At 43.2% G+C, this 15,217-nt stretch overlaps 1 protein-coding gene across 1 annotated transcript in view; it reads right to left on the bottom strand.

Moving 5' to 3' along the window:
• Positions 1 to 3,561: 3,561 nt before the first annotated feature.
• The window catches only part of LOC142988483 (protein shisa-8-like), a gene marked incomplete at its 3' end in the record, with an annotated part of 34,045 nt that continues 22,389 nt past the window's right edge, over positions 3,562 to 15,217 (bottom strand). The window contains exon 2 of the mRNA XM_076137667.1: positions 3,562 to 3,677. Within this exon, the coding sequence (XP_075993782.1) occupies positions 3,562 to 3,677 (116 nt within the window). The remainder of the gene's footprint in view (positions 3,678 to 15,217) is intronic.

The raw sequence follows: 15,217 nt of genomic DNA, 5'->3' as shown, positions 1-15,217 counted from the left end.
TTAGGTACTTGCTTTTTATTTGCATGTACAACAAACATGCAATCATGTGTGTGAGTATGCGTGCTCGTGTGTACATGCATGAGCAGGCGTCTCTGTGTGTGTGTGTGTGTGTGTGTGTGTGTGTGTGTGTGTGCGTGCGTGTGTGTGTGGAGCGGGGTTGCTGTCCTCTAGGCAGCTCTCCACACCAGAACACAGCAGAGCAGTAGCTGACCAGCTGTCCCTCCTGCAGCCAGAGGCATGTTCTCTGGTCTGTCTCTTCTCTCTATACCTTCCATCCGTCTGCTCTTGACTCTCCCTGTGTCTTTATTCTACAACGCCCTGTAACTCTTTCAGCCTTGGCAGACATTATTTGTGCTTGTTTGCTAAAAACAAAGAGCTTCATTGAGATTAGGTGGAAGGTAAGGCCAGGGGCGGAGCAGGAAGTGATCCTGATCTAATGGAGCCACCTTAAGAGTGTCTATGCTTCATGTTACAACCTCTGAACTTAAAGCCTTGGAATCTAAATGAGTTGTTGTTGATGCTCCAGAGTGTGAGTTTGATCTGCTTCAGCGGGTTTTAACATACATTTACATCTCAGCATAGGATTGCCACAGGTTGAAGCACAGTGTAGGTTAACAAATTCCACTTCAATGTTTATAATATCTGCTTTTTCCTCTCTGTTCCTGTTGAAATCCTCAACCCAATCCCTTTCATGTCTGTTTTACATAAGCAGTGTATATTTACCTTTATAATGGGGGTCGCCAATGTGAGTGTTGTCTCCTAACAACACAGCACAACTCTTAACCCCAACCACAGAGTCTGCACCTGTACGTTCAGTGAGGATGGCCATGCTGCTGTTCTACATGCTACCTGGCCTTCTCAAGGATCTCCCTGGGGTTACAGAGGGCCGGATCCTATCCCAGCATTCATTGCGGCAGTCTGTCACAGGACTAACACATGGAGACAGTAAGAATGATCCACCTCTCAGGCAGCTGCATATTGTTGGACTCTCAGGGGAACGTTTGAGGAAAGAGGGAAGACACAGAGGAAGACACAGAGGAAGACACAGTGATACACACATTTACTCAATGAGCCGCCATGCCCTCCTCATATCTGGAGGCAAACAAACCCAGCAGTTGTCTGGTATAAAAATAACTAAACAGCTGCAAATTGGATCAGTGCTTATCACTGCTGCCTCACAGGGAGAAGGTCCTGCGTTCAGGTCTGACTCTCGGGGAGGTTGCATGTTCTCTCTGCGTCTGATCTGACTGGATGTCGTGCTCTCACGCAACTCTAACACAATCCTGACCTGCTGCCAAACATCACAACCAGCAACATCCTCATCTCCAGTCAAGTTCTATACACACCCGTGTTGAAGAAGCCTGGAATCTGGAACGGGAACCCCTGTGTCTACCCATCATTCCACTCTACGCCACCAAATTCTTCTCATCATTAGTCTTCGCCTTTATACAGCTTGTCTATCACTACATTTCCAAGTTAAGTATGCCTTGAAATGAGGGGCTGTGTAGGACTTATACACTGAGACACTCTTACACTCACCACTGAGACTCTCTCATACTTACATTTACTTTACATCCTGTCAGGTGATGATACCACATTACAAATCTTCTATCCATTATGTGAATTTAAATCTCCACACTCTGATGTAGTAATCCGGGAGAAACGAATGAAACCTCACTGCTTGAGTTAATAAGTTAATGAGGCCTCAAACTGGATTATAGACAAGGAGAATATTACACCACCATCAACCGGTGAGGCAGGAAAGCTCACATCTCCGTTCCTTTTCTCCCAATTACTCCGCCTCAGCATCTCTCTTTGCCTTAATCTTTACCTCTTCTATCTCATCGCTTGCTCTCCCTCTATCTCCCTCTCTCTCCCTCTCTCTCTCTCTCTCTCTCTCTCTCTCTCTCTCTCTCTCTCTCTCTCTCTCTCTCTCTCTCTCTCTCTCTCTCTCTCTCTCTCCCTTCACCCCTCTCTCTCCCTTCACCCCTCTCTGCATCAAAGTGACCTGGAGGATTAAATGTGTTTAATTAAGAAGTGATTATGTGTAGACAGCTGACACAGCAGGATTGGGATGGAATGCTTCCTTTCCTGGCTGTTTAATTATGTTGGATTCAGGGAACACATAGGTATGTACGGTACATGACCTCATGGGTTAGAACTCTGAACGACTTCTGCTGTTTTAGGTTGAAACTAGGGATTCCATAAGTCTTTCAGAAACAAGCCAAGAAGGCCAATAATGACATCACACAGTGGACAGAGCCAGTTTATAGTGTCAGAAGTTCAACCTCTCTCCCAAAGTATGTCATGTCATGAGCCACATCGCGAGCAAGCATGGACACAGAGGGACGCAAGCTGTCGGGGAAAATAATGGGGGAAGAAAGCACAGAGGCCAAGATGATGAGAGTCCACATCAAACTGGGACCACAGAGGCAGCAGCAGCAGCAAACATTCAAACTCCAGACTGGAGCCCTGCAAAATAGGTCAGAGCACTCACAGCCAGCCCGCCACTCAGCACTCACACACACACACACAGACTGAAAGTAAAAAGCAACAGCAACTTCTACTAAGACACAAAGGCAGGTCAGTAACAGATTGTATGGCTGGAGAGCAGCACAGAGCCACGATGCTGAATGAGTGCCCAGGCTTCTTTCAGGTCACAGGGCCGGTCTGCAGGAGAGTGCAGTTTGAGGGCAGATAGTATAGACTTTGCCCCAGGAGCCTAAAAAAGAACTCAACAGACGGTGTGGCCTACAAACTACAAACCACAAACCAGACTGGAGGGGGAACCGTCCACATTAGCCAAACAAAGGCAGGATTGGAGATGGACAGGAAGATAAAGGCCACAATCTGCCTCTCGGATGCCTCTGTCACCCAGCTCTCCCTCTCTGTCCCGTGTGTGTGTGTGCTGTGTCAGGGGGTGTGTATCCGGGCTGTGTCCTGCGGAGGCCAGAAGGCTACATCTGACTGATTTAAAGCGCCATAACGTGTGATTTGGAGCCAGAGTCTGTAAAGGTAATTCAGTTGCTTATGATGGTTTTTACTTATCACAGCCATTGTCCCTGTGTGTATGTGTGTGTGAATGCATTTGCAACAAGGATTTTGCATCTCAGTACATGGCTTGAAGAAGCACAGGCTTATGTATGTGTGTGTGTGAGTGTGTGTGTGTGTGTGTGTGTGTTTAAGGTCCGAGGAGAGCTAGAGACAGATGGGTGGCACACTGTTAACTCTATGGGGTTGAAGCCGGACGCTGGGCTAATTACATCTTAATTAAAAATGACCTCTCTATTCCCAGACCTTCGTTCATACATGGACGACATGTATGTGTGTCTGTGTGAGTGTGAATGTGTGGGAGGGAGAGAGAGAGAGAGAGAAAGAGAGAGAGAGAGAGAGACCTACATATGTCAGCACTTCCTTTCACACCATAAGAGCCTTTTCAGAAAATCACCAAACATAAGAACTCTGATCCACAACCAGCATTTCTCCATAGTAACGAGTTCTACATATTCATCAGGTCAGCTAAGGTCGACACACACACATTCATTTCCACGGATAACTGACCGTTGTTGGAGCGCAGTGTCCTGGCTGAGATGCCGTTGGTCCCTATCGGGTGATGAACCCCGGCTCCATCCACCATTCCCCCCTCTCCAGGCTGCTTCAGGAGCTCTGTTAAAGCCCTGGAACAGAGAAAAGCACACATTTAAAGCACTTACATGAAACATCTGGCATACAAAGAGCAAACATTACAAGCTCTCACAAGGAAGGAGTCTGAAAACATGTTGTGTATAAATGACAGGTAGAGAGTTTAGGTGGCTATAATATGGAAATATGTTCAATAATATGATCTACCAAGGGAAAAGACAAGTTTCAAACACACGACGCAACTATAAATCAGGAATCAAAGGTTAAAGGAGTCTTTAGGTGCCGGCTGGGAACGTCAATCCCTTCCTTACAAAAAGGAAAAGTATGTCACGCTACAACCAAACTGTAAGATGATGTATCAGTGTGTAACTGTTTGACTTTTAGTGGAATAATAAATATATAAGAATGGATTTTACAGATTGAGCTTTTTGATGATGGTTCTATTAGTTATTTTACAACTTCTTCTATAACTGAATTGAGTTATAATTTGTAATGTAAAACAAGCAATGTTTAACAATTTGTGTGTTTAATTTGTCAGAAAATGAAGCATTAGTTCACTTCCTTTGCTCTCTGCTGCTGAACCTGCAGGCTTTGTGCAGTTGTATGTTGTTGGAGTTCAGTTTAGAACACTTTCATTGATTTTTTTTCTCAAACCTTCAAGTGCCGACACACAATCACATGGGCATAAAAGAAAATGACGCTTGACAAGGAAATTACAGCAGCATTGTCAAACCAATGGACTGTGACCTGAGAGCTCTTATCAGGGGACACAAATAGCAGTCCTGAAAGTTTAGAAAATGTATCCTTGGATCCAAAAAGTGAAACTGTGTGTCCCGAGGAAGCAGAATGAGAACGGCCCAATGAATCACTGTCACACACATTAGACTGCCATCAGTGAAAGGCAGAAAGATGAATTAAAATCCATCTCATTAATTCATTTTAGCTCACACAGGGCCGTTACTGTTCTTCTTTCATACAGATCTGTGATGCTGAAGTGTAATTGGTCAATCGCCACATTCAGCCACATTCATGACTCTGGACAGCTCATGTGTGTGATCAGGCAGGACCACCAGATACAGACATAAAGCAAACTGATGACATTGACAGTGATGTTGCTTCACAGCCAGATGTCTGATCCCTGTGTCCTGTGGTCATTAGCATAGGCTAAAGAAGATGGATGAATGTAGAAGATGAATTTCGTAGTGTTAATTAATGCATGTTCCCTATTGACCCAGACCTTATGTTGATGTCAGCACAGTATGCAGTATTGGTAAAGTCAATGTACAGCACAACTTTAAAAGTGCTGATAGGAAAATGCCCCCGTTCCTGTCTTGACACCCTTCATGCCTTCATGCCACGGTGTCACTGAACAAGCTCCAGTGGACTGCAGAGCAATCAGAACTCTGTGGTTACACTGGGCAGCTCTCAGGTGTGACTGAGGAACTATGAATTTAAAGCAGGGTGGCACTGAAAATGTCCACTCAGTAAAATCTAGAGGAAGAAAAAAAACCCATCAAATGCCAGGCAGAAATCTTTCGGACACCTCATCCATTCATACTGTAACATATACACATGCTGCATATGGGGACACACACTGGGAGAAGAACCCAGACTCTGTACTGAAGAGGGCGAAGCCACACTACAATAGAACATGTGTCTGTTAGAATGAGTTTATTATTAAAATAAAGCATAGGGGAAAGAAAAAGAGAAAGAAACTATAGGCAGTGGAGAGAGAGAGAGAGAGAGAGAGAGAGAGAGAGAGAGAGAGAGAGAGAGAGAGAGAGAGAGAGACATAAAACAAACTCACTGTACCCTCTAGAATAATGTAAGTGAGGGACTCAAGTGAACAGAATTGTATTAATGTAGGGAATTAGCAAATCAATAATTAATGGCTATCAATTGACAGCCTAGAAAAAATTGGATCAATGAGGCTTAAGAACAATCTAGGAGAAATAATCCTCTCCACAAATGGAGGAAAATTAGCCATAAAAATGAATTTGACTATTAACCCTGAGCAGGAGTGTCAAGGAAAGTGATTTAGTGGCAGAGTGACAGATGTGCAGCGGGGCTCAGCCTGGTCAGGAGAGGAGAGGAGAGGAGAGGAGAGGAGAGGAGAGGAGAGGAGAGGAGAGGAGAGGAGAGGAGAGGAGAGGAGAGGAGAGGATGGCTGGATCTGTTCCAGCTGTGGCTGCTCTGTCAGTCAGCCTGGAGAAGCTGCTGGTCACTTGGAAGTGAATTCACACAGATGTGGCTGTCAGCTCAGACAGATTTCAGTCTGTTGCAGAGGGTGAAGATATCGGTTTGGTTGATTTCTTCTTCCTCCTGACAGATGCTGTGTCATGCAGACTTTCACTTTCACTTAGATAAGAAAAGTGTTGGCACTAGTGTAATAATAAAGAGTTTGGCACAAATCTAAGTAACTAACTAGATAAGAGGGTTTGAAAAGGTTGAATAAGTTTAATATTGACATAAAGACCAAACATAGTTTCACTGGAATAAAGACTTTGGTTGTGCCAAGGCAGGTTTATCTTTGGGCTCTGACAAACTAAAGCATCTGAGCCAATAACACAGATTAGAGTGGCAACAAAGTGTCCAGCTCTCAGGGTGTAAACATCGTTCTACAGCTTAAAGTCAGAGACGTATGACAAGTGGCTTTGGCTCCCTGCAACAACAACAACAATGCTTCCTCTATCTTCTATTAACAATGATTAAACCATAATTACTACTGGATTAAAACAGACATCACCTTCCCAACTGGTGCTGTGTTCAATCATTCAGGATTAACACAACAATGTTTTCCTGGAATGATAAATTGTCCAATGTAATAAGAGAAACTCTACAGCACAAGATCAAAACTCAGAACTCCTCTTTGTCCAACTGAGTGACCAATCTCTATAAAGACAGAATAACTACTTAATGTTTACCTCACAAATAAATCATTTTGATTTCTATAGAAGTGAAGAAAAGGTATTAGAATGTGTGAGATCTCTTTGTGATTGATGCGTTTATGAGCAGCTCTGTAGGGGAGTTGTGAGACCTTATTCCAAAATATCACATTGAGCCTGGAATGTTCCAGCTGTCAGCTCCACAGACAGCTTAGCAGTATATGGATGAGCTATAGGCTTCAGAGGGGGAATCACAAGCTTTACTCAGCCCTGTCTCCGTGTCCGGCCTCTGGGTTTTGTCCGCTCCGCTGTCCTCTTTGATTCACTTGCTTCATGTGTCTTCCTCTCTTTTCTCTGCAGGAAAGCTGAGCTGTATATCTTCTGTCTTCCTCCCACTCTTGCTGTCATCTCTCTTGCTTTCCTCCCCTCTAGACTTGTTCAAAGCACAGTTGCTGCTGTTGTTGATTCCTCACTGTTGTCTGCACCCTCGATCTCCCCCGAACCGTCACTTCTTTCTTTCTTGCTTTATCTAATCCTGTATCTGTTACCTTCCCTCCATCCCCTCTGGTGTCATCCTCTCTTCATTCCCCACTGTATCACTCTATGGATCCTCTGTCTTCTCCCTCTTGCTGTGTCTTGCCCATCTCAAACTTGCATCCATCACCTTTTGGTCCAGTTGTCATTTTGTCCTGATTTCTTTCTTCCCGTTTTGTTTTCTCAGCCACACACACACACACACACAGACACGCACGCACGCACGCACGCACGCACGCACGCACGCACGCACGCACGCACGCACGCACGCACGCACGCACGCACGCACGCACGCACGCACGCACGCACGCACGCACACACACACACACACACACACACAAACTGAATTGAGAGTTGAATACATTTGATATTTTCAGGAAAAATTAAAAAAAAGTTCACGCTCAGGACTTATCAATCAATGCATTGTGCATATTAAATAATCTTGGCCCTGGGAAGTCAAAAACGTGTATGATTGCCCAACATGCAGCATTACAGACAACACACACTTTCCACGCAGGCATGCAGGAGGAGAACAAATGACAAACGACTGGACTAATATCTCCTTTCAAAAGTCTAAATTGTCATATCAATTGTCAAATCAAGTTAGCTTTGTAAGGCCGTAGATGTGGAACTCACCCGGATGAGGAACTCAGTCGTAAATGCTGAAGGAGATGTTACTAAATGACATCATCCCCCCTGTGGCTCACCTCAGGAGGACATAAAAGAGTAGGAGGAGGAATAAACCCAAGAGGAGTTTAGCCCCTCTGCCAGACAGCCTAGCGTGGCAGTAAAGGAATATGGCTGTCATCTAGAGCGCTTTAATCTCACAAATTCATTGTCAAATTAAAACATCTATGTAAGTGTTTTCCCTAAATTAGCCGCTTGCTGCATAAACTCCTGCTCTTTGAGGGGATTTGCTGTACTGCCAATGCTTTACACTGCAAATTATAAATATAGTGAGAATCTAGTTGTGATAGGATAAGTCATGATAACTGAACAATAAGTTGAGAGTTAGTTTATAGAGATTTGATTTACATATTAGTTTGATTTTCCACCCTAAAGTGTCAGTCATGCTGTTTGGCAGCGTTCTCTCATGTCCTAGATTTCCCAGCCTCTCACCAGGACATGAATGCATCATGTGACTGCAGTAGATGTATAAAGGGGGTCAGCTATTTCATTAAAAACTTCATCAAAGCTCTTTAGACATTAGGGCCAAATCCAAATGTGTGACGTCAGGGAAACATTTATGACATCACAAGGTTTGCAACAAGAGTGAAAACTGACGCAGAACCAAATTTGATGGGTCAAACTGCTGGAGTCCCTCTTTAGCTGACTACTACAGACTAAAATATAATAAACAGGCGTGAGTTATGCTCCTAAAGGTGACATCATATTTACCATGTTATTCATAAAATTATAACCTTACGTGAGGCGGTGGCGTGAGCGTGGCGATGAAACACTGTTGCTGTTTTGAGAGAGCTGCTGGCTGAATTGCATCTTTAAAATTAAATGCCAGACAGTTTCCTGTAATGATCAACTTTTTGGCACTAAAACATTTTTTTTACGAGCCTGCAGTAAAGTGTGCAGTCAGCTACATGTCTGTAGGCACCAGAAAATATTTAGTCCCTGAACAGCGTAAAGGTGCCCTTCAACAACAACACGCCGCTAAAGTGGAACTTTACGAGCTCACGTGGTCGCTCTGTTGTCATGACGCAGCAAAACGTTAGGGGGGCGATCAAGTACGCCTCATGATACACTCGCTGTCTTACTCCATTGCTTCTGGCTCGCTCACTCTCTCACCTGCATCTGTTCTCGCAAATGCAGTGTTAATTAAGGAGAAAGTGGTAGAATTCTAATTAAGAAACTCTTTTTGTGTAATTTGGCCTAAATGAAGTTAATAAGCAGTGTTCTCTGGACCAATCATACTCTCTTTCCTCCTCTCTCTCTCCTTCAGCTGGGGCTCCTAGGGGGCTTGGACAAATCAACGCAGGAGTTCAACTCAATTCACTCAATGAGCTCTTCCCTTTCTGTGCATCAATCACTCTTAAATTTAAATAATTAAACCTTTAATCGGCATGTGCTATGCCGTGGTCTTTGCAAGTGGAGGCCATTTTTCATGGTCTCCAGTCTCCACGTGTGTTTTATTTCCATGTGAGTTTGGTAAAAACACAATAAAGTGATGAAACACCCTATGGGCATTTAATAAGACGCACAGTATTGTCCCAAACACACTCTTACACACACACCCACTTGCTCCCCAAGCTCTATAACACAGCATTTTGTTACAGAATGTCTCTTCGCTTTCACAGCAGGATATTTTATATTACAAGGCTCCCTGAAGGCGACTCTGGGGGCCGATACAACCTGCACCCACATACAATCCTGATGGTTCTAAACTGTGATCGCGTACAACTGTTTTTGATGTTGCTTGTGCCACTGATTATGCAGAGAAGTGTTGTGTGATGTCATGAAAGGTTGTGTCATAGAGGGGAGATACATCCCCTCCGGGTGGCTGCAGCAAGGACTACAAACCGTCATGGCATCCATTAAAAGACTACAAAACCCATAGGGAGCAGACTGAATAAACTGAATTTAAGTTGGAAAGCAAAGCCTGTCTGTCTTCAGTTCCTGCACCCACACCTCTAAAGCTCCAATGGGAAAAGCTCCCCACCTCTCAAGACATCACAGTTGATTGATAAGTTCTGAGCCCATGTGCAAGGAAAATAGCTTTGCTCAAACCCATTTGGCCTCAAATTATGGTAAGATATCAGCAAACAGCAAACACAAGCTGCTTGCACATACAGAAGCACACACGCAAACACACACACACGCACACAGCTGTTGTTTCCTACCTACAGTCCAGAGGGAATCATTTGAAGCAGGCAGGAGTGACTCGCCCTTTAATTCTCATGGGAGGTAATTAAGAGATGTGGTAGGGTGGTAGGGGCTGTGTGTGTGTGTGTGTGTGTGTGTGTGTGTGTGTGTTCGTTCTTTACACACCAATAACCCACAACAAACAATGAAAACATTTTCAGCCAAAATATTGTCCTCAAAATGTTGAAAAAGGGTTAAAAAAAATTAGGGCAGCTGTTGATAAAAATATAAGTATTTTCCAAATGTATGTGTGTGTGAGTGTTCATCTCTCTCTCCCCATATGTTTTGTAGTTGTATCAATAGAGTCAGTTGTGATCAATAATTCACGGTGCTCCATTCCACCACTGCTGTCTGTGGGAGGAACACACACACACACACACACACACACACACACACACACACACACACGGATAGTAGGCTGAAGGACATTGTAGTCACACAAGTGGTAGCACACTTTATCTCAAAGGCATTCTGATACGCCATCTGACACACACTTAAAGACACACATTCTCACACACACACACACACACACACACAAACACACGTATACACATACACACATGCCCAGAGCAGACATGCAGATATGCTTTGGCTGCCAGATACTACTCCTGTGTAGGCTTGGTGCAGAGCCTGAATCTCTCTCCCACCCTGCTATACTCCTATTAAAGCTGACAGCTGCCAAATAATGTCCCTTGGCATAGCTGAACGCCTGGCATGCCAGGGCCTGTTTATGTTCGTGTATAACCTCTCATTCCCCCTTACACAAGTGGGTGGGTTGTTTCTGTGTGTGTGTGTGTGTGTGTATATGTATGTAACTATACTATAACTATATTAACTATATTAATATTCTGACTGCGACATTGTGTTTATTTAAATCATTGAGTGAGTTTAAATACCTGCCCTAATGTAAAATAATTAGTGTTCATTCTCCCCTGACAGCAGTAGATATTAGATTAGACCATTATAGAGATTGCTCATTCATTCGTAGTGTGAAGAGCTGAATTATGTTGTGCTCATTTTAATTACTGACACAATGTAAACATCTCAGCATCATTCTTGAACTGTACGACAGCAGTGTGGATACAGCTCCACATGTTTCAATCCAATTCTTTATTCAGGGTTAATAGAAAAATGGAGAAATAAATAGATGTTCCTTTTTTTTCTAAACCTTCTTTTTGGAGAAAAGTTTCACAAACAGCCTCTGACTTTAAAATTTAAATCCTTTTTCACGTCCTAAAACCAACCTGTGCCAGATGTTTAGTTTCATTGCTCTCAAGAAGCCTTGTGTGTGTGTATTTTTATTGTCACCTTAATTATCACCTTTGTAATTTTGATAAATATATGTTATTATATATTTGTGCCTTATTTTGTTTTATTAAGCCTTCATTTGTGCGGTGAACTGATGACTTTGGCAGACGAGTGTATCTTTAATCTTCCAGACAGCGTCTCCCGTTAAGCAGTAATCCTTTCATGTCTCCCGCTCTGAAGTCCATCTGAAGTGACAGACATTTCTGTAAAAGTCATTTCCCACTGACCTACAGCCTCTCCAGTCTGACTGACAGACCGGCTACATTTAGACCCGATCCAAGACGCCATCAGAACCGTCTCCTGAACACATGGACATCCGCCCGTCAGATCTTCAGCTGACACCTCTGGTCCATTTTCACACATCAGCCTTTACTGCTGAGCTGCACATGAGTCAAATCCCTCCTGACACTCCTCCTAAGGGAAGATCTTAAAATACATTTGATTGCTTAATATTTCTCAAGTTTTGATTTGAAAAGTTTAGCTCAGTTTTTCCCCCTCTTCCTTCCTTTTTACTGACTTCCTGATCCAAGTTATTCCTCTTAGGTGTTGCTGCTCTGCAAAATCCATAAGTTTTTAATTTGCTCCTGCGTGATCGGAATCTCACACCAGTCTTCCTTCAGTGTGTCTCTGTTGTGCCTAACTCTGTGTAATATATTCATTTATCACACAGAGCTGCTGCTTGGTATTCCTATCCGCAGATTAAGAAATGCCTGAATGGTAAAACAAACTAACTTCAGTCTGACTGATTAATTTGTGCATTTAAATGGCTGTTTGCGATACTCGGAGGTTTCATTTTCATTTGATTCATTTTCATGAGCAGGTTTGCTACAGCGTCGGTTCATCACATCAGTGTGTGATCAAAATGCACGATTCCAGCTAAGAGGAAACTACTTTCAACCAAATGCTGTCTGGATCTCTGTGCTAAGGCTTTAATAGCGTTAAAGATGATTTGAAAATAATGACCTCTAACCGCATTATTTAAGACTTAGCAACACTCACTCTCCTCCAGGGATTTGCCCTCTCACTCACACACACACACACACACACACACACACACACACACACACACACACACACACACACACACACACACACACACACACACACACACACACACACACACACACACACACACAGTATATCAGAGGGAAACAAACCCATGCACGGGTGACACTGACACACAAACACACATAGCGGACAGCTTAGCTATGATCCTGTGAAGCTTTGTGCTGTAACTTCACCATCATCCATGATTCATGTTCTAATCAAATGTTACAGTCTGAACAGCTGAGAGCACTGCTTGGCCAGGCTCATTCATTAAGAAGTGTACTATCTTTCTTGGAACCTGCATTACATCATTTAGGCTTACGGCCTGTCCTGTTGTTTCTTTTTAATGTGTTTGTCCTAACAGAGTTATTCAAATGCCAAACACTTTATGGCTGGAAATGATTCATCTGTATTCTGATTGGCCGTTTATTGGGCAACAGGCAATATTTGAGCATGAAACTGAGCCTGTGTCCATAGAGAAATATCAACTATTGGCTTGATTCTAATGATGTTTCCAGTTTTACATTAACAACATTTTATCATCTAGGCCTAATGTATACTTTGTTTAGGTATATTTTCCTCTTTATGGCAGTAAATAATTTAATAGGATATGAACTTTTGAAATGTATTAATTATGATTGTTTATAATTCTTTTTTCCCCCCCTTAACCACCTGTCTGAGTCTTCTTATTGATCCAACAGGCCATCCATCCCCTCTGCATGGCCAACCAGATCAATTAGCTCCCTTGTGCCGCTTCAGTCAATGGACAGATCCATCTGGACCAATACACAACCTGTACACTCTACAATATGCAAATACAGTTTGTTATATATAAATATAACATCAGTCAGAATGAGAGTGACATTGATGAATTAGCAGTTAGTGCACTGAAGGATGACGATATGTTGTTCCTCAACTGCAGAATGAAGTCACCTTGAATCATCACTGTAGGCCCTAAGATATGGAATTGACATGGTTAGTTTGATTTGCCCATGGCCCTGTTTGCTCTGCTGAAGGTCACACACACACAAAAACACACACACACACACACACACACACACACACACACACACACACACACACACACACACACACACATTGATGGATGGCAAATCTTAAGCCTCCACATTTTGGATGTAGCTTGCATTAGCAGCAGGATGTGGCAGCTCCCTGTCTCCCAGATGGTTTCTATTTGAGGCTAAGGAGATGCAGCTGGTCAGCCAGCAGTGTAAACTTACAATGGACCTGCCATTGCACATGCAAATACGTATCTTTATCAGCAGAACTTCCTTGTTTCAGGGTTTCACATCATGATTGTGATTAATATTAAAATTAAAAAAATTTTGCGAATAAATGTTATTTCTTTACAGTAACATGATGCATAACATTTACTTAACTTGTACCCTAATTAAAATATGAATATAAAACTAACAGCTCTGTAAAGCAGGACACACACACACACAAACACACACATCCAACACAACAAGGACACTCTAACAAAACCGTATAATATTGTAATGTAACTCTCACAGCCAGATGTTCTTCCTCATTCTGATCAAGTCAGAAGCACACGCAGACATGTGACATGAGCTCAGGCGCACACACACACATACAAACGACTACAATAAATCCATTCCCTACACGAGTGGCTCTGTTCCTACAGGGTGGGTCACATCAATGACTCTAATCTATCAACCTGTCCCACTTGACTGCTTCTAATTCCATCCACACCTCCTACCCATTCGCCTCTTACACTCCGTCTTTTCCTCCCCCTTCCCTTAATCTCTTAGTCATTTAGCATCAGTGGGCCTCATTCATCAATTTTTGTGTCATTTTTTCTTTCATTTCTTGCATACCTGAAGTCATACAAACAAGATGAGACAAGAAGAAGTCCACATTTGATCCATGACACGTGTGTGACACCCAATCTGGCACTCTTCAATCCCTCCTGATATTACAGTGAATGTGAGTCCTACTCAACTGGTGATTAGCATAGGGAAACGCTCCAAAGGCAGTCATGCACAAAGTATGTTGGATGCTACATGGATGCTACACAAAGGTGGCAAGAAAAAGAAAAAAAACACTTTGCTCGGAATGGAATCCTTTCTGTCTGAAAGTGGAGAAAGTGTCAGCGGCGTTATTGTAGGAACGATCAAACAGAGGACAGAACAACCTGTGCTTTCAATTAAATGGGTCTGGACAAAATGCACATCTGCTGAGGGAAAACAATGAGATTCGACCTCAAACTAGAAGATAAAACACATCTCTCAGCTGCCAAGCCTGGCATAAGGTCTGCTGGGCGAGCGTGAAGGCCACAGAGCTGGATGAGCTCATCAAAGCCGTGTCTGGGAATTTTGCAATGTCGGGTGTTTTGTCTGATACGCTGTTGGACAGAGCAGAACCTCTGGAAAACAGAGCGGCTATTCAGCAGAGGCAGGAGCAGAATGGTGTGGAGTGATGTAAGGTACAGCGCTCAGTTCAAGGGATTTCAAGGTGCCTGGTTCAATTCCAGGCTCCTGGTAGAAAGCCTGTCCAAGTTTATTTGAACAAATGAAAGCGAGGTCATTGTAAAGTGCTTTGGATAAAAGCTCTATATAAGTACAGCCCATGTAAAAATATAGGCTGTAAATCTGGGGATGCCAAAAAAAAGTGGAATCCCTTTGTCTGACTCCGCCGCATTTGGCAGGTGTGTGTTCACTGCAGCAGTGTGATGTCTGCAGTCACTAAGGGCCAGATTTACTAAGTATGACACAAATTAGCATCCAGGCCGTAAATGTGGATGTCACCGCATGTTTTGGGTTGAGCGGGGTGTTTACTAAGACTGATTATGTAAATGAGCCACTTCCTTTGAATGCACCGTGGAGTCTATTCAGGAACACTCTCTCCTTTTGCCGAGCTGTTTCCTTTTCTTCTGGAGTTCCTTTTTG

The sequence above is a fragment of the Genypterus blacodes genome, unplaced genomic scaffold (genome assembly GCF_046128005.1).
Source record: "Genypterus blacodes isolate CSIRO-AG114 ecotype Tasmania unplaced genomic scaffold, CSIRO-AGI_Gbla_v1 ptg000331l_1, whole genome shotgun sequence".
NCBI classification, from domain to species: Eukaryota; Metazoa; Chordata; class Actinopteri; order Ophidiiformes; family Ophidiidae; genus Genypterus; species Genypterus blacodes.
Note: the sequence above shows the minus strand (reverse complement) of the source record. Positions and strands in the feature narration are given on the sequence as shown.